At 53.8% G+C, this 26,776-nt stretch overlaps 1 protein-coding gene across 1 annotated transcript; it reads right to left on the bottom strand.

Moving 5' to 3' along the window:
• Nucleotides 1-1,985: 1,985 nt before the first annotated feature.
• Tspoap1 (TSPO associated protein 1) lies at nt 1,986-26,776 on the bottom strand. The gene is made up of 32 exons (XM_051190728.1): nt 26,351-26,776; nt 25,582-25,689; nt 25,218-25,346; nt 24,493-24,672; nt 23,761-23,946; nt 22,471-22,548; nt 22,298-22,381; nt 21,947-22,036; nt 21,667-21,789; nt 21,346-21,450; nt 19,599-19,649; nt 19,275-19,295; nt 18,441-18,645; nt 17,752-17,924; nt 16,571-16,686; nt 16,185-16,294; nt 11,526-12,356; nt 11,255-11,406; nt 10,589-10,954; nt 10,265-10,504; nt 9,655-9,843; nt 8,283-9,122; nt 7,572-7,671; nt 7,323-7,474; nt 6,552-6,720; nt 5,985-6,056; nt 5,595-5,624; nt 5,364-5,467; nt 5,195-5,266; nt 4,891-4,995; nt 4,224-4,281; nt 1,986-2,301 (listed from the first exon to the last, which is right to left on the bottom strand). The coding sequence occupies exons 1-31, from the start codon at nt 26,675-26,677 to the stop codon at nt 4,255-4,257; spliced, it is 5,535 nt and encodes a 1,844-aa protein (XP_051046685.1). The 5' UTR covers nt 26,678-26,776; the 3' UTR covers nt 1,986-2,301; nt 4,224-4,254.

The raw sequence follows: 26,776 nt of genomic DNA, 5'->3' as shown, positions 1-26,776 counted from the left end.
ACAAACAATGAAGTATGCACACATACCTGTTCTCTAGTGTAAAGAAGCTACAAGTTTTTAGCATTTGTGTTTTCACATTCTGGAGATGGAACCAGGGACTCAAACGTGCTAGGCAAGCGCTCTGCCGCTGAGCCTTGGTTTTGTGCATTTTCATTTTCTTAAGGGAAGGAGTATTCCACTATGTGCGTCCCTGCCTCTAAGGTGTTGTTTTGAATTTCCATTCCCTAGATATTTCCAAACTGCTCTCCGGTACGTTTTGCTTTCTTCTGGCAAAACTGGAACGGGATCACATAATATCAGTTTATTTCCATCTCTTGGATTACTAGTGAGAGTGGGCATACTTTTATTTGCATAATAAAACCACTGTGAGTTTTCTGTCTTGTTTTGTCCATTTTCCACTCGAATTGTCACTCTCTTTATTGATTTGTAAAATTAGCTCTGTGTAAATGGCAGTTCTTACGTAGTTGCCACTGGTGAAGAAAATATTTGCAACATGTTTTCTTCGTCTATTGCTTTTCATTTATTTTTCATGCCATTTGATAATCTTCTCCAGATTTTACTTTTTGTCGATATTCCCTCTTTAAGGTAATAAGCATATATTTTTGTGCATGCTTACAAAACCCTAACAGTTAACATCTAGGTGTTCCGGGCATATGAACAAAGATACCATAAAGATTTCTTCCTCCCCCCTCCCTCCCTCCCTTCTTTCATTTCTTTATTTCTTTATTTTGCTTTTTTGAGACAGGGTCTCACTACATGGCCCTTGGCTGGCCTGGATCTTACTATGCAGTCAAACTCACAAAGATTCTCCTGTCTCTGCCTCGAAAATGCTGGGATCAAAGGTGTTCGCCTCCACACCCAGGGAGACCTTTTAATACTGATCTGTCATTTCTATTTCCTCTACTCACTTTCCAAGGTGCCTCTTCCCTACCAGCCTACCCTGTCTCATACCTAGTCCTGGGACGCAGGAAGGATGCAGAGGCACTTGGTGCTGAGTAGCTTTTCCCTCAGCCACCCTTCAAGGAAAGCTTCTGGGTATTGATTGGAGTCACGAATCCAAAGTCATCCCTATGACCCATCCCTCTAAGGAGCCTTTTTCCCAGACAAAGGCCACCATCAATTTTGTGAAAATAGACTTTATTATAATAAAATGTCTTTTTAAACAAATGCCCCCACCACCATCCCACATCCCTGGAGACCAGGGTAGGGGTGGGGGTTCAATCAAACATCTCCCACCACAGCAAAGGAAACATGCAAAGAGACTCGCCCAGACAAGGGGTGAAGGATGGGATGATTAGAGTTAGGGTAAAGAAACCCCTACCCACTCTGAACAAGGGATGTATGAAAATAGTTGCATAAATCTGTCCTTTCCCTCAGCCCCTGGCCCCCAACAGGGACTGGAAGAAAATGATGCAAAAGAGAAGTTGAATCCAATGAGCAAAATAAGGCAAATCCAACCCCTGCTTTCTGCCCCCTGGTCCCCTGGGTCTGGGGGAATGGGACGATGCAGAGGCCAGGTGGCCTGGGCAGGGAGGGGTGGAGCACTATGGGGCGGGGTCAGGCCCGCTTTGGCATGGCCTTTCTGCTCCCCTGACTTGTGTGGTGAAGCAGATGGAGGAGCTGGACTGAGGCACTGAGTATGTACATATATACATGGGTCTGCCCCCTGCCCCAGGGGACACTCCAGTGCAAACGTTCCTTCAGGGGAGGGAAGGCAGAGGGAAGACAGCCAGAGTCATTATTGGAGTGGCCCGCATCTCCACCCAGGGGCATGTCTAGGAAGCAGGGAAGGCCAAGAAAGGACCAGCAGAGCACAACCGGAAGCCAGGAGGAGGTTAGGGGGGCCAGACTGGGAATCCAGAGGCAGGAGTCCAGCCCTGATCTGACGGTGCTTGGTGCTTGGTTACTTACTCTGTGGCTCAGCTCCCTCCTGAAAGAGTCCATCTAGAGGACCCTCACTAAGGATGCATGTAGCCCCACCCTGGCCAGGTCCCCTGGATCCCTTTGAGTGCCAGCGTTTGCTCAGAGAATAGGAGTTCTAGACTGGTTGGGTTTCACTGTCCAGCCACCAGTTGATCTGGAGTTTCCAGGGGTTACTTCCGCCTGTGGGACTGATGACAGTCACTCTTTTCTGGAGCTCAGCTTTTTGAGGAGTTCCTTTCCTTTGGAGAGGAGACCTTGCTTCTTCTTCTCAGCTATGCTCTGTGGCTCCCCCTGTTTGATCCTGGAGGAACTTCCAGAGCTGAGGCCATAGTGCCAGCCAGGGGGAGCTGGAGGCCCTTGGATGGTGCTTCCAGGGTCCTGGAACATAAGAGAAAGGTGAGGCCAGAACCAGCTCCTTCCCACCAATGCCTTTGCTCCTTCATTCTTCTGTCACAGACCTCGTCACTGTTCCAGGCACACAGACCCACAACAGTTACACACACAGACACAGACACACACAGACACACACACACAGATACAGACAGACACACACACACAGATACACACACACACACAGACACACACACACATACAGAGATACAGACACACACACAGATACAGACACACACACACAGATACAGACAGACACACACACACACAGACACACACACACAGATACACACACACAGACACACACACACACACACAGACACAGACACACAGACACAGACCCCCCCACATACACAGACACACAGACACACACACACATACAGAGATACAGACACACACACAGATACAGACACACACACAGACACACACACACACAGATACAGACAGACACACACACACACACAGACACACACACACAGATACAGACAGACACACACACACACACTCCATGCAGATGAGGGGAGATGATGATGAGAGCCCTGCTTAAGGAAGGAAGCCCCATGGAACAGAGTCTGAGCTCTGCTATGTCACTGGCCCTGGGTGTGTCCCTCCTCTACCAGGGGCCTCACTGCAGGTGCCAAGATGACCTCCATTTCCCACATGTCATCTCTCTGCCCAGGGAGGAAGAGCAAGGACAATGACACTTAGAGGTGGCACCTGCAGCACCTCACAGACAAAAACAAGGAGCATCCTCATCAAGGCAGTGGACACACGCCCCAGGGGTCTTCAGAGAGCCACGGCACTCCATGGACGAAGTCTGAGGCTCTACCGTGAATGGCTGCTGAGGGACCACCAGACAGCCCTCCTCAAGCACCTCCTTGCCAACCCTCCTCCCTGCTCCTCCTATCTCAAAAAGCCCACCAGGCAGAGCTCTTTGGTGACCTAAGGGCAGGGAATCGGGCAAACACGGTAATTGCCAGGAAGCTACTGCCAGATGAACCCTCACCTGCGCATGGGTATAACCCTGTCAACTCTTGCCAAACTATACTTCCTCTCCCCTCTCCCTAAGACCTCACTGCTGCCAAGAACCTGGCAAGCTCCTGGCCAAACCCGGCCACAGAGACCAGACCAGAGGCGAGGGATTGGGTGCTCCATCAAATCTATCACTGCTGCCACCACCGTGACCTGGGTGAGTCGGCAGAGGAAACAAAGGACAACCACAGACGAGCCTCTGCCCAGGCCTAGAAGTCAATACATTCACAGCCATGGCTCATGGCCACTGGGAAGTCCAAGCCTTTCCCACGAGGGAGAGGTGGCTGGGGAAACTAAAAGAAGGGTTCACTGAGCCCCAAAGGTGAATAGCTTGAGCGTGCCTATAGATTTCAACTACTCAAGTCATTCCTTTTATCCTCTAAGGAGAGAAACATAAGCTCCATGGATAAAAGCATATGTCTGATAGTCTAATGGTTCAAATCACAGAGGATGGGGGAGAGGACTATTATTACTGGTGACATTACTGTGTCACCTCCCTGTCACCAATAATACTCGCAATATTATAATAGCACAGCCATATAGTATTATAATACCACTGAGTCATAACATGAACGTCACCTAATGTTCTATAAGCCGCATGTTACAGAATATGAGGAATCAGCTAAGGTGCAATGTCATATATTAAGATGACATGTTATCCTATGACAACTAGCTGGCACTGCCCAGGGTAAAGGCAAGGCAGGGAGAATGGAGATCCCACACCCACATCTGGCTCATGGCAAGATCCCCCATTCCTTGAAGGAAATAGAAAAGCCAATTAACTCCATTTGAGACAGTCTAACTACGATAAGGTGGGGAATGGAGGTTACATGGGACACGTGAGACACGTAAGACACGTGAGACACACCCCCACTTACATGTTGCTCTCTCTACAAATATCTATGTCCATCACTGGACTCTTCTCCTCCTCGTTCTCTGAGAACAGGGAACAAAGAGAGGAGATAGGTTACCAACAGACCTGCATACTCTCCGTCAGTCACCAAGTGGCCCAGGTACCTGGTGGCTTGTGCTTGGCATAGCCTTTGCGTTTGTGGCTACGGTGTGGGGTCTCTGGTTGGAGCTTGGTTTCTTGGTGGCCTTCCTGTTATCTGAGTCTGGATACTTAGTTGTATCCCACCCATCCCAAGGAGAGGCACTTAAAGAGAACCCGGAACGCTGGGCCTTTCAGGACAACCGGCTTCAAAAGGCACCCGGGAGGCAGGAGGACCTAGCAGGGTAGGAGCGTCCTAATGATTGGCTAATGGCAGGGGTCCTGTCCCATGGGGCTCCTCGCTTGCACTGGCCCCTGGGTAGCATCAGCTGAGTGAGATGGCCTGGGAATCAGGGTCTCTGCCATCACTAATCTGACAACTGGGGCATATACTAGGGAAGGGTGTGGCCTAGCAGAGCCCTGCTTTGTTGGGATGTACAGTGCTCCTCATGTTGTGGATCCCACCTCCGAGACCTTCCCACCCTGGCATCCCAGTTCCACAATGCCAGCAGGGTAGGTGCAATGCTGAGTTGGTGGCCCCCGTCCTCACTGACCTGACTCTCAGCTTGGGATGCCCCAGACTCTAGACCGCTGGCCTCAGGCCCGGGGCCCTCCAGAAAGTTGGATGGAACCAGGCCCCTTTGTCCATTCAGTTCCCCCTGAGGAGGAGATGCTGATGAGATTGAGACTGAGGAGAAGGCCCCAGACCTGTCCCCTTGACCCTGAGACCCTGGGGAACAGCCTGAGGCCAGCATCACCACAAGGAACCCTGCTCGTTCCTCCAGGCTTCAGTCAGACTCTCCCGCCCTTATGCCCGCCCAGCTGGTGAACCACTTTCCTTCCCCACAAGGGTCTTACATAGTAGAAACCATCATCATCCATATTTCCAAACACAGTAATGACATCTCCTGCCCTGAAGGGCAGCTCTGCCTGTGGAGAGAAGGAGAGAGCAAGAAGCAGAGGTCAGACCTGGAGAGGTCTTGTCACCCCATTCCCCATCTCCAGGCATCACAGGAAGGTCCCTCACCTCCACATCCATATTGGGGGAGTTCTCCCGGGGGTTGTAGTCAAATGCAGCCACCATAGGTCGGGAGCGTTTCAGGACAGCAGAGTGGATCAGCTTAGGAGGACCTGGAGAGAGGGGGGAGGAGTTGCTCCTGAACCCCTCCATATACTGCCCTCTACACTGAAGCCCCGCGGCCACCACCCCAAATTCCCCACCACTCCTGACATCCCTTGCCCAGAGATGGTTCCTTACCTGGACAGGGCTGTGGGCCTTCCAGCTCTGCTGTGGAAAGAATGTGTCTCTGAGTCCTGCCTGCTTGTCCCTCTTTGTCGCAGGCTGGGATGGAGGTTGAGAAGCAGACAAGAGGCTTACCCTCCCACAAAGGTCTCAGCAAGAATATCAGCACAGACGGTTGGCTCAGTACTAGCCTGAGACCCAGAGCCAGTAAGCAACATGCCTCACACAGAACTTAGAGACAGAGCAAAGACCCCACTGGAAGTGGGAGATGTGGGTGGGAGTCTGCTATGATCCCTTTATCTGTTCAAAATCCTACAGATGTCTCTTCAGAGAGTGACACACTGCACCCCCCACCAAACCACAGAATGCCAGGGTCACAGGAACCACTGGATGCCAGGGTCTTACCTTTCTTAGACCGGCGAGGTTTGGGGGGAGGCCCAGTCATATGGGCTGAGGAGTATACAGAGGGACCATTCCCTGATTGAGGAAGACAGATAGATCTAAGAGAGAAACTCAGGCAAGAGCCAGGAAACAGACCAGCCTAGAGGTTTTCCCCAGGGTTTCCATGCCTTTGTTGTTTTCTTTTGTAGTGCTGGGAACCAAATGCAGGACCATGCACAATAGGCAAGTGCTCTAAGCCATGCCTCTAGCCTCTGAGCGTTCTCAACCTCCTTCTTTTTTATTTTACGTTTTGCATTTCATAGTGAGATGTTTAAGGGCCTGCACCTCGTATTTGCAATAAGAGCCAGGCTGACCCTCAGGACTTAAGTTACATCTTTGCAATCTCTTCAATGGGCCAAGCCCTGGGGCCAGCTTCAGAAAGGTGGGGGGCAGGGCAGCATGCCAGGCTTGAGTGGCTCTACTAAACTCAGGGCAAACAAGGCACCCTGAGCACTCAGACATGAGTGTCTTAGGATGGGGCTGCGTTAAAACCAACAGTGGGTGGTGATGGTGAGGGGCAGGAGCTCATACCCGATCCCTCAGTGAGAACATCTGGGGGCAAGAAACCCCGCTGGAGCAGCTGTTGCTTCCCAGCTGGACTGTCCACTGCCACCTCAGCCACCATGTTACAGGGGATGTAGCCCATGCGGCCTCCGCTTTCACCCCGGTAGAAACCATCTGAGTCTTTGTCTCCAAACACCTGGAAGCAAAGCCTGGTTGTCTCAATACTAGTTCTGTCCACTCTGCACCCCCCCACACACCCCAGCCCTGCGCCCTACAGAAGAATTATCTCTTCTGAAGACTGGGCAGAGGAGGGGGGAAACAGGAGAAACTCAGAACTAAGAGGAATTAAATCGCCTCTTCGGTACCCTGCCGCCCACTCTGCTGTCTGTATGGTCTTTCCCACAAAGCATCCCAGACTGGATCTCTCCAGCCCAAGAGGAAAGCAGAAAGCCTCCTGGGGTTACTTGCAGGAATAGTAAAAATGCTAATATTAACAAGTAAATAGTCCCACCATGCTGGCTGTGTGGCTGGAAGAAGTGCTGTGTGTACCTTGAATCATTCACTCTACAAGCAACTCTGTGAGGTGACAAGGACCATTCCCATTCTACCAGAGAGGACACTGAGGCCCAGGGAGGCTCTACAAGCTACTCAAGCAGAAGAAGCAGGGTCTGAATCTCGAGGTCCAGCTCTAGAAGTTATGTTCTCTGACCCTCCCCCAGCTCCATGCAAGAGGAGTTAGGCAAGGACAAGATGATGGTGAGAGACTGGAGCTCTGGGCCCAGAGGGTGGGTTGGTCACCTTAAGGATCTGGCCCTCCCGGAAGGGCAGTTCCTCTTCTCCAGCATCAGGGTTGGGTGACATTGAGACAGGGTCATAGTCAAACAGGGCCACAAAGACCCTCACAGGTAGGTTCTGGTGAGCTGGTGCTTCTGGGGGGCTCCTTGTTGGGGCTGTGGAGGATTGGGGACAGAGCAGTGACTCAGTGAGCTCCGTCCAAGGTGGGGATAAGCCCCCTTGGATCCAGCCCAGCTGCTATTAGGTGCTCACCCAGCTCAGTAGTAGCAGGCCTAGGCACCCGGGCCCCTCTCCTCTGGGGTCCTCTACGCCCAGAGTTTTCCAGCCCTCTGGACTCCCCAGTTTCTATTGCCTGCAAAAAGACGGCAACAGATGGCAGAAGTGACCCACCATCCCCATGGCGCCCGCATTCCCGGGCTCTGCACCCCCCCACACACCCCCGCATCAGCGTAAGCAACACAGCAGAACAGGAAGGAGCACAGCATTCCTCTCCGGGGACCTGGCCCAGCCTCACTGAGCACGGGACATCCCCACAGTCGGGGTACAGGCAGGAGGCCCTGGCTCCCCAATAGATGAGTGCAAGGAGGTGGCCAAGGAGAATGTGAGAGGGTAGTCTCCCTAGTCTCCCGTCAGCATCAGGGCTGGTGACTCTCTGGATGTGGCATCACAGTCAAGTGTCCTGAAGATATAACTAGCTACTCAGAGGAAAGGGCCGCCCTGTGCAAGGCGGCATGTGGAGGCCAATAATAACAGAATATTGTGCATCCCAGTTCCGTTCAGCAGAAGCAGAAAGCAGTGGAATGTAGGTGCAGGGAGACAGGTGAGGGAGCCGGGAGGCCCGGCCCCACCTCTGCTGATGGAGGTGGCAGCGTGGAATGGGACTGGCTGGTGGGCAGCAAGCAGAGCCCCCAGGCGGCAGCAGCAGGCAGAGGGGGCCACCCAAAGCGGGAAGTGGGCACAGACCCGGGAGGGTGGCTCCTTGGTTCTGCTGGTCGCACTGCGGCCTCTCCGCTCTGGTTCCCCTTTCTCCCAGGCTGGGAGGCGCAGGTAGGGGTTGGGCCCTGAATTGACCTTCAGAGGTCCCCTGGACCTTCCCACAGCTGCTGTGCCCCAGGGCTCCCCATCTGTGGGGTAGCAGGAGCTGGTGATGCTGATACCCCCGCTGCCCGCCTCCTGCTCATCCTCAGAATCATACTCGATGCTGATCTCCAAACATTTTGGAGAGAGGCAGCTGACCAAGCTGGATTCCGGAGCAGGGCCTCGGGGACACCTCCGAGAAAGACTCGGCCGCCCTCTCCCACCAGCCTCCTGTCCAACCCTGATGCCTTCGATCACAGGGAGGCTGCCCCTCTCCCGTGAGGGGCCCGGCCGTGCAGTGGTCTGGGGCCCGCCATTGCCAAGAAGCCTGCTGCAATGTTCTCGGGGATCCTGAGGTCGCTTGCGGTTTGGGGGCTTCTCAGGGGAGCCACCTCCTCTCCTCCGACTATTTCCACCAGCTACTCCTAGCACATCCTCCACATGCTCCCTGGCCCCGGAAGGCCCAGAAGACAAAGGGCACAGGCCAGGTCCCTGGGACTGACTGCTGTCACAGTCCAGCCCTAGCAACGCAAGTTCAAGCTGGCTAGGGTCTTGGGAAGAGCTGGCAGGCTCTGATTGCTCCTGCCCTTCCTCCTCCTCCTCCTCTTCTTCCTCCTCAGGGATGCTGAACAGCTTCTTGCTGCGGAGCTGCTGGAGAGGCAGCTCCAAGATCTGCTCCAAGATCTCCTCGTCGCTGTCAGTCTCACAAAGGGGGTCAGGCTGGGGCTGGGAGTGGGGAGAAGAGAGCAGCAAGAAGAGAAGTCCACGTGGATGGTAAAGAGCTAGGTCGGGGGCCTTTGCCCTCAAATGAGGACCCGGGATTGGGGCCACACACCCAGCCCTCCCTCAGCTTCCTGCCAAGAAGAAAGAATCAAAGGGACAGTGGCTGGACCAAAGTCACACACATGTCTGGGCTGAGCTGAGGATAACATTGGTCCCTGTTGGATGGGACCATGAGAGAGTAAGCTGAGATGTCAGATAGAGAAGTTTCCATCCCCTCCCCTGAGCCTCCCAGCAGAAGGCTCTGAGAAGTCTCCCCAGGACTGGACTAGGGTGCTCTATCTGGGAGATTGAGGGGAAGTATGGAAAGTGCCCGCCCCCTCTGGCCAGCAGGGTGGAAGCCCCTGGAGCCTCTTCACATCCACTCCTTAGATAGGACTCGGGCCACACACCTAGACTTGCTGCAGCAGCCTCCATGGGAGTGGAGGCCCTCGGAGCCTCAGGTCTTGGGTCCACCAGCTCCTCCCCACCCCGTTACCTTGGCTCCATTCTCCCTGATGCTGTTGCCAGCAACCTGCTTCTGGGGGGAACAAGGGCTGGAACCCATGGCCTCTTCCTCCTCTTCCTCCTCTTCCTCTTCCTCCTGGATGTCTGATAGGTCTGAGTTGCGGCTGTGATCTACAAGGGAGTTCACCAGGCGAACTCCAAGCTCTGACACATCTTCTTTCTAGCAAAGGCAAGACAGGTGCTTATGACTGGATCCCAGGGCTTGAAGGGTAAGGCAAGAGGGTGATGGCCCACCTAAGCTACAGAGTGAACCCTGTCTCAAAACAGGGATGTCAAATTAAAAGAGGAGAGAGAAGAAGGAAAGACAGGAAGGACTCTGGGCAGGGTTAACCCCAGCCAGAATCAGAAAGGATCCCTTAACAGAGGAGGGGAGAGCCATGGCCAGAAAGCACAATGGTAGTGGTGGAAGGTAAGTCGAGCAGGTGACAATACACACACACAGAGAGAGAGAGAGAGAGAGAGAGAGAGAGAGAGAGAGAGAGAGAGAGAGAGAGAGGCAGGCCAGAGCAGAAGACAAGCAGAGGAGGTTGATGGAGTGTAAAGGACGTCTTGATTCTACACAGCATGTCTCCCACCCCTACCTCAGCTCTGAGTTTCAGCTCTGAGCCCAGATCTCCTCCATGGCAGGTCTCAGTACTCGGCGCCTTCTGGGTCGGCTCTCCTTGGGTGGAGCAAGGTGTGGGGCCAACCTCCCCTGAAGTCCACTCTACCTCCTGCTTAGCCAGGGAGGTAACCACGGGGCCAGGGCCTTCCCAGCCCAGGGCCGGCTCAGTGGCCCTCTTCTCCTCTGAGGTGCCTGGCACGGCTGCGCCAGACCCTTCCTGGAATGGATGACATTGAGAATGAGCCCAAACTCCAACCCTCCCTTCGGCTTGTGCCTGCTTCCCACCAAACAGACAAAGTACCTGAGAGCAAGGGACTGGAGGTTCCTCCTGGGACACTTTGGACATCCCCGTGGGAAGGCTTGCTGGGGAATCTTGAGTTCCATGGGGGGAAGGATGCCGGAGGGGAAAACTGGGATCCCCAAGCCCTAGGGAGACTGAAGCAAGGGATGCTCTGGCCTCTGGGCTTGGTCGTGGTGAGAGACAGGACATCCTGGCTGACTGGCAGGCGGGAGCCAGGGCTGGGGCAACGGGGGCCGGGATGGAGTCAGTGGACTCTCCGTGGGGCGACATAGTGCGCACAGTCACCTCATGGCAGGCCTGCAGCAGCTGTAGCTGGGACACCTCCACCAGCACACTGCCTGCTGTGGGGGAAGCTACCTCCATAATCTGTAGGGGAGAGAGAAAACAGGGAAAAGAGGCTAAGACAGCCAAGTGTGAGGTCAGGATGGCTGGCTGCTGGCATCCTGCCGGCGTTTTCCCAAGCCCTCTTCTTAGCCTTCTTGGCCACCTGGCCTCAGAGGAGAAGCAATTCAATCCTCCACAGGCTGCCAAGACTCCTGCTCTTAACAAGCTTACTACACAGTGCCCAAAAGCCAGGCCAGGGAGACAGGCTGCTAACTTAGCATGGTAAGGAAGGACCCACGTGCTGCTCCTCGGCTTTAAGCAGCTGCAGTCCCCAGGCCATACCTTCTGCCCATCAGCGTAGATGGTGTAGCCTGTGACCCGGACACCATTGGAGGTACCAGCAGCGTCAATGGTGACAGGGAGCCAACTGATCATCAAGATTCCAGGGGAGGGCCCTGGTTCAACCTGTACATCCAGTGGGGCATCAGGCAGACCTGGGAGATGTGGGGTACACGAAAAAGCAATGTAGAATTCTCCCCGACAGAGACGGCAGCGTGCAAAGTCAGTCTCTCCTGCCCTGAGCACTCATGCCTGGCCACACCTACATATATACCTGCTGGAAGTGTGGTGAACTGCAAGGTGGCAGCTCGCTGCTCTGGTCTCTCCCAGCCTGGTTCCCAAGGCCCCTGAGATGGGATCTGAGCCTCCACTCGGGCCTGGTAGAGCGTGCCAGGCCGCAGGTGACAAAAGGTTGCCCAGTAGGTGCTGGGGCGAGCCGGTGGACATTCTTCTCCATTGAGGTAGACGGCATGGGCCAAGTTGCTGTTCCCTGGTACCCAGGTGATCTCTGCAGATGTGGCTGTCACCCGATGGATCCGTAGCTGGCTGGGTACCACTCCAGCCTTGGCCCCCACAGCCAGGCAACAGCGCAGAGGATCTGAACTGCCCCTGCTGGTTAGGGCCTGGACAGACACATGGACGGGTCCAGCCTGCAGGTCCATATTTTCAAGCACAGCCTTGGGGGGCACCCCAGGCCCCAAGGCCTGACGAAGTTCCCCGTTGACAAAGATATGGAAGCCGCGGAGATCTACTCTCTCGGGAGGCAACTCCCAGGCCAGCACCACACTGTGGGCTAACTGCTTGAGGACCACAAGGTGTCGGGGGTAAGGCACAGCCAGAGGCTCGCCCAGTCCTTCTGGTGGGGGGCTCAGACTGAGTTCATCTCCTGCAGCCTCCTCCTCTGGTCTGGGCTGGCTATGTCCCCCGCTGCTCTGGCCCCCACTACTGCAGCCACCCCCGCCTCCACTCAGGAAACTGAGCTCAGGACCTGAGCTGTGCGACAGATCAGCCAGCTCCCGAGGGAGGGAGGTCAGGAGGTCGTCATCAGACACACGCTCTACAAAATTGGAGGGGACCAGGCCCCTTCGGCCATCCATGAGCTCCCCTAGCAGAGGGAGGACAGGAAAGGTGGGGGAAGGGAAGACAGACAAAGAAACAAAGGAAAGCTGATGGGTAATGCATTTTCTCAGTGGCTACTTCATACAGTCAACCTTTACCTGTTGGTGATTTTAAGACGTAAGAGCAATCAAGATTTTAATTAGAGAACTGCCATCGGCTTTTGTGGGTGTAACAACAAGGTTTTTGTCATACAAGCCGGGTGGGTCCTCTTGAACCCAAATGTGCATACGAATCACCCACAAATTTCTTAAAAATGCAGGTTCTTAATCAGTCCACTCTGGGACATATTGAGTGACAGTATTTCTAAGCAGCTCCCAGATGATGCTGGTGCCACAAGGACCTATAAGAGCATCCACATCCTAAAGCAATGAATTTTGGAGTATTCTAATGGGGAAATGTCATAATGTCCACAGTCAATTTTAAAATGTCCCCCCCCCCCCATCTTGGATCAAGCAAACATGGCAGGGTAAGGTCTAGGCGGTATCTAGGCATGTAGACATTCTTCACATTGGCCTTTGATGTTCTCTTTCTCTTTGTTCTGTTGTGATTTTATGTTGCCCAGGTTGGCCTTGAACTCACTGTGTAGCCAAGGATGACCCTTAACTTCTAATCCCTCTCCATCCAGTTCACAAATGCTAGGATAACAAATGTGTGCCACCCATGGTTTTATACAGTGTTGGGGGTTGAACCCAGGACTTTGCACTTGATTGGCAGGTGCTCTAACAAATGAGACACAACCCTAACCCCTCTTGATGTATTCTACGTATTTAGAAACTTTCATGTTAAAAATGTGGGAGTGCGGGTACATGCCTATAATCTTGGCTCTCAGCAGGTCAGGGCAGACAGGTAGTTGGGGCTAGCCTGGATTACATAGTGAGAAATTACCTCAAGAATGAGGGTGGCTTATCAGTTAAGAGCATGTTCTTGCTCTTGCAGAGGACTTGAGTTCAGTTCCCAGAACCCACATCAGCTCCAGAGAATCTGATGTCATCTTCCAGCCCCTGCGGGTACATATGAGCACGCCCACAGACTCAAAGACACGCACACACAGAAATGTTAACTTTCTTGGATCATAGATGGGTGCTGGAGGATAGGAAGCCCCTGTCTCCAGTGGCGTAGCCACTGGTGAGTTACTCATATGCTGGTGGATAGAGTCATACCTATGCCCACATGAGTGGCCCTGGCTAAACACAGTGGGCCACAAGAAAAAGACTTGAAAGTGAGATGAAGACTCGATAGTAGGAAGTGGGACTAGTGGGGATAGGAGGAAAAAAGGGTGTGACCAAAAAGTATTGCATACGTGTACAAAATTGTCAAAGATATATATATATATATATATATATATATATATATATATATATATCTGGGTACAAGTCTATAATACAGTATATAAGAAATAGAGGCAAGAGGATCAGGAGTCCAAGGCTGCCCTGAGCTATGGACTGCACTGGAGGCCAGGCCAGCTTGGGCTACAGGAGATCGGGTATCGGAAAGAAGGGAGGGAGAAAGGAAAATGTTCTACTGTAGTAGAGTTTGCACAGGCCTGAGGAACGGAGGCTACGGAGCCCCTCAGTGTCTCTTTGTGGGGAAAACAAAAACAGATATCCACGAGGAGATGGGGGAAACCCACCAAAGAAGTGACAGAGAAGAGCACTTGAGGGACATAAGAAGGATAAAGGGTCAGGAGCACAGCAGGCGTCAATCCAGGCAGTGGCCCGTGTGCCTTTGTTGTGGGCATCAGCCTAAAGATGTGGTGAGTTTAAAAAACGTGGGTCGCCTGTCCGTTTGAGTGACATCAAGGGAAAAGTGGGGTACACACGTGGCATATAGAAGGAGAAGCAGCTCGGGGGGACACAGCAGGTACTTGCTGTGACAAAACTGGAGCACAGGGCAGGCTCAGCTTCGGAGTGCCAGGGGACACCCCAGCAGTACCTTATGTCCCCTCCCCCTTCTCTTTTCTGCTCCTATTAGAAGCAAAGGACACTTGAAAAACAAAGTTAAATAATGCCATAAGGACCATAGTAGGCTGACTGGTGCCCCCCAAATATGGTCATGTTCCCCAATCCCTGGAACCTGAGAACATTACCTAATTGGAAAAAGCACCTATGTAGACATAAGTAAATGTCTTGTCCCGAGACTGTCAGCGTTGGCCCCGATCAAATGACAAGAATCCTTGTAATAGACACAGAACGACAGAGAAGAGGGGGCGACATGGCTGCAGATGCAGCCATTGGAGTGATGTGGTCACAGAAAGTGGGTCAGAGGTCGGCCTGGTTCACATAGTGAGTTCTAGGCGAGCCTGGGCTACACAGTGAGCCTCTGGCTCCAAACAAACAAACACCCTATCTCAGCCTCCTGGAGACTGTGTAATTTAAAGTCTAGTAAACAAGATTTGTGTTTTTATTATCCCCTTTTAAAAAAAAAAAAAACCTGGTAGTGTGGACCTGGAGAGATGGTTCAGTGGTTAGAGCACTTGCTGTATTCTGCTGACTGCTCTTGCAGAGGACCCAGGTTTGGTTCCCAGCACCCTCATGGTGGCTCACAACTACCTGTAACTCCAGCTCCAGGGGATCTAATGCCCTCTTTCATTCTTCTCCATGCATGTACAGACATGCAGGCAGGCACATATACATAATAGGAGAGTTACAATTTATATATATATGCCCACATATATAACACATAAATATATAATATATACATTTGTGTAATGTATATATAATTTCTAGCATTTGTCCTCATTAAAACTCATGACAGCCAGGTCTGGTGACACAGGCCTGAAATCTCAGCTACTCAGGAGGCTGAATCAGGAGGATTAAAAGAGTTCAAGTCCAGCTTAGATACAAACCAAGTTCAAGTCAATCTGGAAACCCTAGTGAGACCCTGTGTCAAAAAAACAAAAAGAGGGCTGGGTTTATGCTCAGTGCTTAGCACCTGCACACACAAGGCCTTAGGTGCAAACCCCAGTAACAACAAATATTAAAGCAAACAAGCAACTGAAGACACAAATTAAGTACCATCCTCCTGGAAGCCACTAGCCTAGCTCTTTAGCATGTATCCTTAAGGGGAGTTTAGCTGTTTGGCTAATAATATATATGGCAGGTATCACATTTCCAGAAGCTGCTATGGGGCCCCAGGAAAGGAACTAAGCAGGTACCAAAGCTCTTGCTGTTCACTCAGATCTGATCCATTCCCTAAACCTCTACACACAGCTGTAGTCTTTGCCATGCTCCAAGCACCTCTGCCCACTGTCGAAGGATGCGGCTCAGAGCACCAGCCCGGGTCATTCTGGAAGAGGCTCCTGCAGCCACATACTCCTCCTTCAGGGTCTACCAGCTGGCCTAGTGTTCATGGCACATCTTCCTGCTGAGTGCTGAGCCCTGTGGCTCCCTTCAGGACCTAGATAACCTCCCTGAAGCTCAGTCCTGCCTTGGTCCTGGAACCTACCTACCATCTACCACCTACTTGGATCCCTCCTCCTCATACCTGACTGGAGTCCAGCACCCATTGTAGGCAGATGCCTAACTGCAATTGTCACCAGTGTTCAATAGTGTCATTCTCTATTAGCACGAAAATTAATCTAGCCAAAGTATCCCGTGACACTCTTTCTAGCATCCGGACTTGTTAGACCCTGGCCTTCTCCAGGCTGGTCACTTTCACTTTCCCTGCTGGCTGTCCCAAATCTCAGAGCACCCCTTAGCTGAGTCTGAAAAGGTGGGGTGGATGGAGTTGCTGAGGAACAGGACTGGAAGGACGAGGTCTTCGAGGACAGTAAAAGGTGGGAGAATGGACAGGATGATCCCTGCTGCTGCCCTACCTTCAAAAAAGCCATCCTCATCCATGTCACCATAGACGTAGATGTACTCGCCGGCTGTCAGTGGGAGCTCAGCCTCCGGATTCTCATTGGGACCCTCAAGGGGGTTGTAGCTGTTGGCAGAGTAGCAGAGGAGGAAGAACGAAGTGGCTGACATCTCACCTCCATACTCAGCTTCTCGCAGTCACACCTCAAGTCTTTCTGGAGATGCGGTTACTATAGTAGCCAAGTAGAGCACTCACGGTACCTACCTTGGCTCAATCCCACTGTAAGCACAGTGTTTACCCTTGTACCACCCTCCCCTATATCCAGGGGTCTGTATCTTCATCCATACCTGCCCTCTGTGCATCCCAATGCTGAGGGTGGCAGAGTGAGCAAGAGGCACCCACCTGTAGCGTGCTAGGAAGACCTGGACCCTGGCTCCTCCTGAGTTGCCCTCTGGAGCTGTTGGAAGCAGGGAGACACTGTCTACCTCCAGCTCCTCCACCTCACTGGCTGTGTCCACCTGGGGCGGGAAGACAGTAGGTTCCTCTCAGGGTCTACAGTCCAAGGTCCGCAGCCAAAGACACTGCAGGCAAGTGTAGCTGAGGCTTTCAGAAGGGACCAGGAAACATACCCTGCAAAGCCCGTGGCAACAAGGCCTGCCATTTTCTAAACCACACTTGAGACAGAAGGTCTGTGATCCACACAGCTGTCCTAGTCTTGAGGTGTCAGGACAACTTGCTCCTGGCTCCAACCCAGGAAATAAAACAATATCCCCCCAATCTGACTGACAGCCAGGTCAGAGGGGAGTAGGCATCAGTGACAGTTTGGCTCCCTAAGGTAGAAACTGGGTGAAGCATCTTAGTTGCAAGGAGCGGGAAGCAAGAAGGAAGAGGGCCTGGAGACACCCCCTGTACCTCCCCACCCAAACCCCACTGGAACTCAGCACTTCAGCCAGCACCATCGTCCTATCCCACCAGGGGGCGGCAGAGGCCCAGGGCTGGGTTGTATCATCTTGTGATGGTGATTGGCTGGCTTTTTCCTGGCCTGCCACCTCCACTTTGCAGGGTTCATAGGTAGAAAGAGGGACAAGGTCATTGGGAGAGCTGTGAGTAAAGTCAGTAATGACTACAGCTGCCACAGGTTGGGCATCTCCTGCTAAGTGCCCCTCACTAAGACTTAACCCTCACAACAATCTTCTAAGGCATGTAGATAAGAAAGCCAGAGTCTAGAGACATCGTGAGTGACTTTCCCAAGACAAAGCTAGAATTGGAATCCAGGAGCCTGTGCTCCTCACACAAGCAACTACTTCCGCTGCAGTCGTTCCTATGAACGGACTCATTATGCAGATGAGGCGCCAAACTGTCTCTTCCATCCAGCTCAAGGCTCTAGGGCCCTCCCAGGACTCCAGAGAGGTGCGGCTGGCAGGCAGGCCCTAAAGAGCAGGCTCCACTACAGTTCCTGCCCACAAGAGGTACCCACAGCCCTTCTATGTCCCAGCTTGGGATCAGTAGCCACATAACTCCGTCCACCTCTGCCCCTGCTGTAAGCCAATACCCAGGCCCAAAGTTCCCGGCCCAGAACTAACCTCTGGTGTGGGACATGACTTGGGGCTGTTGTGGACGGACTCCGAGCGAGAAGAGTTGGAAAGAGATTCCACCTTCTTAGCCGTCCTTCGAGGGACCCCAGCAAGGGTAGCAAGAGCAGGCTCAGTGGATTTGGGGGTACAGCGTCCTGGGGAGCCCGGTGGAAGGTCAAGGTCTAAAGAGAAGATGCCAAGTGGGCTTGGGATCTGTGGTCTGAGGGGCACTGGAGAGATAGGTGGAGCTTCTTGGATATGGGCATCTGGCCTTTATACCCAGATTTCCTAACACTAAGGGAAATGTTCAGGCAGAAACTCACTGTGATTCGTATCTATAAGAATCCCCCAAGCATTTGATGAAATACATTGAGTTATTCCTGCCTCGTGGCTTAGGAAACTTAGAGAGGTTAAGCAACATGCTAACTCCAATTGGCTGGTAAGAGAATGGAACTAGGGCCACCAGATCTGACTGACCTTTAATTCTCAACTCTTCCTAAGACCCTGATACTGCCTGCTAGGGCCTGACTCACAGTTAGAGGCACAACAGAGGCCTGAGGTCTTGGCTTTAATGAGGTATGTCTTTCACTTGCTCTGAGCCTCCGGATGGCTGGCTGCCTCTAACCTTGAACTCCTTGCACTATACGAAAGCTCCAGATCTGAGGATTCCAGACCAGTGTCATTGGGGGACGCCTTACCTTTGGGGCCAGACCCCTGGAAGGGCTGAGGGGTAGAGCAGCAGCAGTGGGGTGGTGGATGGTCCCCAAGGGCACTACAGCCCAGGGCAGAAGTAAGCAGATCCAGGGGACCCGGGTGCAGTCGGAAGGCCTGGAGTTCCTGTGCCAGAAGGCTGAAGCGCTCGGTTTGGCTGCGGCACTGGCCCTCAAGCTCTCGAACCCGGGCCTACAAGAAGACCCATTGTGGTTTACCAGGCCTAGCAGAGCTGTGCAACACTAGCCAGCTCCACATAACCCCATAACAGACTTTAGTATACATACATGTGCCCCCCAGTCTGAGCACCAACTATGGCACCAACTCTCAGACCCAGGCTACTCTTGCCTCGAATACTTTACAGGCCAAAGGGATTTCCTCAGCCCACCACCAACAACAACTTGGAATTTTCTTAGCTCTTGCCACTAATTACCATCTCATAGGCAGAGGCCCTGTCCTCAGAGAGGTTCCATGGCAAGCTAGGGATGTCTTTGGGTAGAACGAGCCAGTTCTCATGACCTTTTCTCAATTACCAGGCAAGTTTCTAAACTAAGGACTCTCCCACTGACAATGTCATAGGAACATGAGTCAATGAGTGACGAACTCCTTCATGGTCTAAGACAACAGGAGGGAAAGCCCTGGGTCTCCCAAGCTCAGATGCAGGTTTGGGAGGAGGGGATAGCCCATGTGTCCTGTAAAGTCTTAGGTGTGCCATCAGTGATGGCCCCTCCGTGGGATGTCAGAGTTGGTCCCTGAGGGAAGAGATATGAGCAGGTTATGGAGGGGACACCCAGAAGGTAGAAGGCATAAGTAGACTGTACCTGCATAGAATCCAGGGTAGACTGGTAGGGAAGGAAAGCACAGGGGTTAGAACATTTAGCTCTGTTGCTCAATAGCTCAGGGGGAGGGGAGTGAGGATGGATACCACCCAGCAGTGCTCTGAGCTGGTAAAAGAATATAAAGGGCATCTCAAAAAAGCCGCTTCTGAGATGGGTGGCAATGGGGGACTACTGCCACAAGACTCAGGAGCCCTGCCCCTGTGCAGCTCAGCCTAAAAAACAGGCCGATAAAGGAGATTCTGCCCAGCCACATTTAAGGTCCCTCCTTCCACCATCTCCCGCTCCTATATACTCCAAGGCCCCTACCTCCAGCAACTGCACAGCTCCTTCATGTTCCCTCTTGGCTTCTGCCTGCGCCTACAAACAGGAAGAGGCAAAATGCTGGAAGGGAGGGGTTGCACAGAGAATATAAAGATGCGTGAGAGAGGAAAAGAAGGGGGAGCTGGAAAGACAAGGGGGACAAAGAGTAGGGAGGAAAGGAGAAAGGGTCTGGGGAACCAGAGGCCAAAGGGTTTCCTTCAGACCCCCCACCCTGAGCTATGCCCTAAGCAGGAAAGCAGAAGGGACAAGAAGAGGTAGGGCCAGGTGAGGTTTCTCTCCTGGGACATCCACCCTTCTGGTAGATGGATCTTATCCTACCTATCTGTGGCTTTTTCTAAGCCTTTTCTCTGCGACTTGTCTTCTATGCCTTGGGATGTCAAGGTGCCCCTGGACACAGGCCTCTCTGCAGTCTTCTGAGCATTGATGACCCCAAATACCTCCAAGGCCAGTCCCCTCATAGCTCCAGACTCACGCCCAGTTGTCTGGGACATGTCCGTTTGAATGTTTTATCAAACCCCTCAAACTTCCAAACAGAACTTGAAGCTCAAGGTGCCCTGGCTCCCAGAGTTATTGTTCTGTCCTGGTTAGATTTTTGCCATTTTGACACAACCAAGAGTCACCTGGAAAGGGGGACTGTCAACTAAAGGGTTGCCTTGATCAGCTAGTCTGTGGGCATGCCTGTGGAGTACTGTCTTAACTGCTAATTGGTGTCCGAGGGCCTAGCCCATTGTGGCCAGTACCATCCCTAGGCTGGTGGCCCTGGGTTGTATAAGGAAGTTAGTTTAGGACCAGGTGGGGTACTGCACACCTTTAATCCCAGCATTCTAGAGACAGGCCAAGAGGATCTTTGTAAATTTGAGGCTATGCTGATTTACATAGAGCATTTTGGCCAGCTGGGTAACGTAAGACCGTGTCTTAAAAAAAAAAAAAAAGCGTGGTGGTGCACGCCTTTAGTCCAGCACTCAGGAGGCAGAGGCAGGTGGATCTCTGAGCTCAAGGCCAGCCTGGTCTTCAGAGCGAGTTCCAGGGTAGCCAGGGACTTGTAAGACACTGAAGTAACCAGTAAGGAGCATTCCTCCAGTTTCGGCTTCAGTTCCTGCCTGGACTCCTCTCAATGGTGAACTATAACCTGGAAGTGAACTCTTTCCTCCCCTAACTTGCTTTTGGTTACGGTGCCTCTCATAGCAACAGGATAGACTAGTTTGCCTTCATCCTTCACATGCTGGGTAGGGGCAGGGATGGGATGAAAAGCCCCATTCTCTCCAGGGTTCAGACAGACAACGGATTACACAAAATGGGTCTTGCAACCTTATCCCCGAACTACATTTCCAATGTACTCATTTAGTTATCTGCACCCTCCTAGACTACTGTCACAGCCCTGCCATCTGATCACCTGCTGGATGCTACCCCCAGGACCCATCCGAGCAGCCCGATCTTGTGGAATTATGAGTTGTATCATATCACTCTCCTGCATAGAACCAATCTTACTTTTCTAACTTTTACTTTCTAAAACAGGGTGGGTCACACTGTACCACCCATATTGGCCTGGAATTCAGGATTGTCTGTCTAGTCAGTTGCTTGACTGGTCAGGAGGCCATTATTTTCTTCCCTGCAGTCTCCCCAGGGCTTAGCATGCAGCAGCAGGCAAACCAAATGCGCTTGCTGAATGAATGAGTGTCAAAGCTGGCCTTTAGTCACCCAGTGTCCCCACCTGCCTTGCTCCTGCTCCCACCTGCTGCAGCCTCCGGACCTCCTCTTGCTTCTCCTGCAGGCTGAGCCTGGCCTGCTCATGCTCCACCTCCAGCTGCTGCCGCCGCTGGGCCACCTCCCGCATATGCTAAAAACACAAGACTAGATCAGGGCCAGAGCTTCCCACTCCACCATTTCACAGAAGACTTAAGACCAGGGAACCTCAGCTACCACCTGCTCCAGGTGCCCTCTGTTAAAAAGAAAACCAAGGCCGGAAGTGACAAAGGGCTGGTCCCTCGGGGCCCCATGCTCCTCATCTGGCTTGCCCCGCAGTCTCCTTATGCTACCTGCACAGGTTTCTCACCTTCAGCACCTGCTCTAGGCTCTCCAGCTTGCTTTGCAGGCCCTGGCTTTTTCGAAGGGCTGAGTCCCTCTCCTGCTTCAGTCCCAGGAGCTGTCCCTTCAGCTCGGCGTTCTCCCACTCCACCTGGGGAGGGGGCATTGGCAGGGAGGCGCCTGAGTGAACTTTATCCCACCTGCAGCTTGTCAAAGGGGGACAGCTCCCTTCAAACTACACCCCAAAAGGAGGCCCCCAGGCCTCACTGTGGACACAACTCTCTCCAGGGACATAGCAGAGACTGAACCTGCTCCTTCTCTGTGGCTGTCCCACTGAGCCGGGAGTTCTCTTCCACCAGGCGGGCATTCTCATTCCGGGCTGCTCTTAGCTGTAGTTCCTGTGGGGTGAGGTCAGACAAGCTCTGAGGAAGGGGCTACAATTCACTTTTCTGGCCCTCTCGTGTGAAGGACTCTGCCTTTTTCAGGCAAGGCGTCCCATGGAAACCTGCAGTGGCCAGGAAGGCAAAGCTTAAGAACAAGTGGAAACTGGTGTTCCTGGAGATGGGAGGATGCCAGGGGAGCCCGGAGAGCCCACCACCCTCTCTGGCTGGCCTGGGAGAAAGAATGGACCTGGTTCTTGGGCGGCCTTAAGAGCTCACCAGTTCCTCACATCGCCTCTGCTTTTTCCGGGCTTCCTGCTCCAGGCTCTCACATTTCTTTCGCTTCTTGCAGAGCTCCGACTCCTGTGGATGGCAGAACAGAGGGCTTCTCATGGGGAAAGGTAGAGCTGCCTATGTGGTAAGCTGCCTCCAGCCTTCAGCCTAGGACTTACCAGCTGCTGTACCCTCTGCTGTTTCTCTGGTTCCCCTAGGACCACCTGTGGGCTGTCCACATCATCCTGGAGTATGGCCTGCAAATACCCAGGGGCAGGGAGATGGTACCAGAGAACAGGGCCCCAGAGCAGCCTGCTCCCAGCCTACCCTACCCAGGTCAGCAATGGCATCTGTGCCTATGGGTGAGGAGGGGTGTTGTCTGCCCACCCCTCCCAATATCTCCAGCTGACATGGAAGGATAAAGGTTGTGCCCCTGTATCTGTGAGCCACAGTGCTTTGAGATCCCAGGACACACGTGTGCCCTGTGAGATGATGGGTCCTTTATCCAGGCCAAAGCTTTCCCTTTTTAGCTCTCAGCAGCCGCCCTGCTCTGCACTCAATAACTGTCCTGGGTGTCCTTCGGTGACTAGCAGAGAATTAGGAGGCTGCTTGGAATCCCCAGAGATATATGTGGTGTTCCTAGAGCTAGGATTCTGGATCATACTGTCTGAACTTGGGCTAGGGTAGTGTAAACCTAGCCAGACCTCTCCCAAGCCCACCCGCCATCAGCTTCCCATTTATTCCTGAAAACTTTGGCCTTGATGGCAGGTGCATCTTCCTCCATGAATCAGTCAGACTAAGGGGCAGAGCCTGAGCAAGTACCAGCACCCCCACTCTGCGAGGTTTTGTGTCACTATTAGATCCCTCCTCCTTCCCAGGCTCCTTCCCAAGAAGTCTAAATGCTGCCCACCTAGGATGATGGATAGGAGCCAGGCCCTTAGATTCCGAGGGTGTAGGGGTGGTGGTGCGGGGGTCCAGGCCCTCTGGACTGGAGCTGCCTAGTCCCTGCTCAGTGAAGGTCGCCCCTACCTGGAACTGAGTCGCATGTACCGCCCCCCAGGGTAACCCGGCCCAAGCCTGGCCCCCCGGGCGGACGCTGAAGGGGGCGTCCCCGCTCTACCGCAGCTGCGGGAGGAGGCAGCGCGGGCTGGGCCCCGAGCGGCTGCCAGGGCAACCAGGGATTTGCGGCCGGGCCGTACCACTAGCGACACGGCAGGGGCCGCCAGGCTGGCCCCGTGGGGCGCAGGCCAGCAGAGGGAGAAACCCCGTAACCCCCAAGGGCAGGGCGCGGCACAGGTATGAGAGCGAGAGTCTTGGACTCCCGGGTCAGGAAGGCTCCCTTCACCCTGAGAGAGCGTGCATGTCACTATGAGGGTCTCCCTCTGAGCATCATGCAGGGGGGGATCCCCGGATTGCCCCGACGCTGCATCTGAGCACACTCAGACACCTGCCCTTGCGCAAGCGCTCACCTCTCCCGGGGCCCCTGGGGCCGGCGCCCCTACTTTGGAAAGGGCAGTGGGACCCGAGGGCCGGGCTGGCCTGAGCGGCTCCCGCTGGTTGCGCAAGGCGATCTGCCTCTGCAGCCGCAGCACCTCCCGTTGGGACTCGCGCAGCAATCGGTCGAAGTCCCGCACATGCAGCCACTGGGGACCTTCCTGGGGTGGGGCGACCAGCAGCAGAGTCAGTCCCAGCCCCTGCCTGGCCCCTGATCATCTCCAGCTCTCCACGGTACTGGATTGGTTCGGCTGCGCGGGAAAGTGCGCATCTTCCCATGCATATATGGTTGGTCATAAAAGCATGAGTATGCAGCCACATGCCTCCCCTGACTCGTGGGCAGACATTCACAGCAGCTGGTTCCCTGGGCGCTCTCACTGTGCCTGCACTGTGCTAAATGCTCGTGTGAACACTCCTTCACACAAGTGTGAACTATGTGTGGATTCCTACAGTTAGGTCCACTGGCACACAGCCTCAAGCTTGAAGCACAAAAATGTCCACGTCTGAGACTCACGGCTCCACCCACTTCGGTTCAGTCGCCTTCTCAGCTCTCCCACCTGGGCCGTTGCCAGGGGAACCTACTCCCCAGCAGCCTCCACCTCTCCGTTTCATTTGCATCTCATTAACATCTGGTCCACATCCCACACTCTAAGCAGACATCCTTCTGTAGGATCGAGCAGGAAGAGACGCCCAGGTCCCCTTCACACCTTGCCCACCAGAGTGAGTCTGGCCTGCAGCTCCCTGCACTCCCGCTGCAAGGCAGCGATCTGCTTGTCCTTGGCCAGCAGTGCACTGGCTGTCTCACTGAGGTCCCGGGCTCGCTGGCGGGCTAGGGCCTTCCGACACAACTCCATACTGGATCCAGGTCGGGGCACAGGGGCATTCACCTAACCAAAGGAGGGTTAAGTCTGTGGTCATCTGAGAGCTGGGGGCACAACACCCCCTCCCAACGCCTCATCTCCCAGAGAGAGAATTAGGATGAAACCCAGTCTGGGTCCTCAGAGGAACTACACCATCAATGAGCCCCGTCCCGGCAGCCCCCCACGCAGGACGGAAAGCGTTAACTCTACATCTTAGTTTAGCCTCAAAGGACACTAATTCAGTGCTGCCACTATGATGGGACTTCTCCCTGCCCCCACTCCAGCTCCACACCCCAGATGAGCTCAGCAGGAGGCTGCAAACAGCTCCAGCACATGTTAATCCAGAATTTTGCTCCTTGACTCTACAGGAGCCTCCCCCATCCACCCTTTCCCCCTGATAGCGCCAGATACCTCCAACCTCCTCCAGGCCAGCATTTGCCCTTCTTACACAGCCCCTGGACTCTTGCTTTCCTGGGTAGTAAGTCTATGACTCCCAAGCCCACTTCCTCTGGCCCAACCTTGGTTCTCTTCCCAAGTCACCCAAGCCTCCACCCAGCGGGGTCTGTCCTCACCACCCTCATGTTCGTTTCCTGCAGCTTCTGGGCCCTCTCCTCCAGGCGCTTGGCAATGACCGCCAGCTCCGCGTTCTTCCGCTTTAGCCTCCGTACCTTCTCCTCCGTCTCTGGGAAGCTGCTTTTTCTCTGACAAGGGGTCAGCCAGAATTGGGCTGTGTAGGAAGCACCCCACAACCCCATTTCTACTCCCCAGGGCCTAGGTTAGTGCCTGGGCACACAGTGAGACCCTTGGCAGTGCTAAGCAAAGGTCTTCTGGGTGTGGGGTATATGATTATGCCCTCCCCGTGAGTACCTCCCTCCTGGAAGAGATGTTTGTGGGGTGATGAGGGTGCTGAGGGAGACCCCACTCTCCAGGCCTCACCAGCATCTGGTTTTCCTCCTTAAGGATGGCACAGCGCTGCTGCAGCTCCCCTAGGGCCCTCAGCAGCTCCAGATTGGACCTGACCCCGAAGCCCACGTTCCACTTGGCCTGGCATGGGGAAGGACCGGCACAGTGCCTCAGAAACCAACTCAGACTTGCCAGGGCCCTCCATTTGAAATGTCTCCCCTCTACAGTCCAAGTGTCCTAGGCCTATAGATAGGGGTACTACCAGGACCTAAAGAGAAGGGTTGCCCAGTCCTCCATGCCTTCAGTGGCAGCCCCGCACCACCACACCCCATTCTGGAGCATTTCCTGCTGCTGCTCTACCCTTGCCACTCTGCACATATCCTGGGTAGTGCCAGACCAAACCCCTTCCCCATCCCTCTAGACATCTTGACTACATGCCCTCCCTCCCTTAAAGTCCTGTTTCCTCCTCCCTCTTCAGTAGATCTCACACCCACCCACATCATGATCTTCCTCGGCTCAGCCCAGCACCAAGTCCATACCCCCAACATACTCAAGACCCCCCCAAAGCAGACAGATGCATGCAGGAGGACACCTAACATAATCAGAGAGACGCGCACACATACCGAGGGGCAGGTGCAGAGAGGCACAGAATGAAGCAGCTAAGATTCCCATCCGGTGAAGGGAGGACAGATAATCACACAGACAGACTCACAGACAGAGACAGGCCCAGACAAGAAATATGACCAGTGGGACTACAGGTTAGGGCTGGCCAGTCTTGCAGCTCCCCCTCAGCTTCCCTTACCTTATAGGCCTGTGCCTCCTCATCTTCTGGCTGGGGGCAGCTGTACCCACAGCTCTCTGCTTGCTGTCCCAGCTTGGGCAGCTCAGTGTCTGTTCCTTCGGGGTCAGTATTCCCAACAGGCCCAGGACTGTGGGCTTCCTTAGGCGCAGAACTCTCTTCAGACCTGAGTCCTCCAACCTGCAGAGCTGTCGGAGTACCAGCAACGCTCGGAGCAGCATCTCCAGGTTCGCAACCCCGGCCCTGGGTCCAGCATTGCCAGGCGGGCAGTGCCCACGGCTCCATGGCTCCAGGGTCTCCAAGCTGTGGAAGAGTTGTCAGTTGTTCCATGGTTTCGGCAAGGGCCCCCAAAACCTGGACCTGGGGACATCACCCAGCCAAGTTGGGAGACTGACAAGGGTCATGCCAGGCTAGACCCTTCTCCCTGTA

This window comes from Phodopus roborovskii, unplaced genomic scaffold, assembly GCF_943737965.1.
Source record: "Phodopus roborovskii unplaced genomic scaffold, PHOROB, whole genome shotgun sequence".
Classification (NCBI taxonomy): domain Eukaryota; kingdom Metazoa; phylum Chordata; class Mammalia; order Rodentia; family Cricetidae; genus Phodopus; species Phodopus roborovskii.
Note: the sequence above shows the minus strand (reverse complement) of the source record. Positions and strands in the feature narration are given on the sequence as shown.

Excerpts from the sequence above, each read along its gene's own strand:
- Tspoap1 (XM_051190728.1), bottom strand. The coding sequence starts at position 26,677 with ATGGAACAACTGACAACTCTTCCACAGCTTGGAGACCCTGGAGCCATG. Across the intron at positions 21,790-21,946 it reads CAGCCACAGAGAAGGAGCAG|GTGGAGTGGGAGAACGCCGA; the intron begins GTTCAGTCTCTG and ends CCCCCTCCCCAG. Across the intron at positions 16,295-16,570 it reads GTCTTCCTAGCACGCTACAG|CTACAACCCCCTTGAGGGTC; the intron begins GTGGGTGCCTCT and ends CTCTGCCAACAG.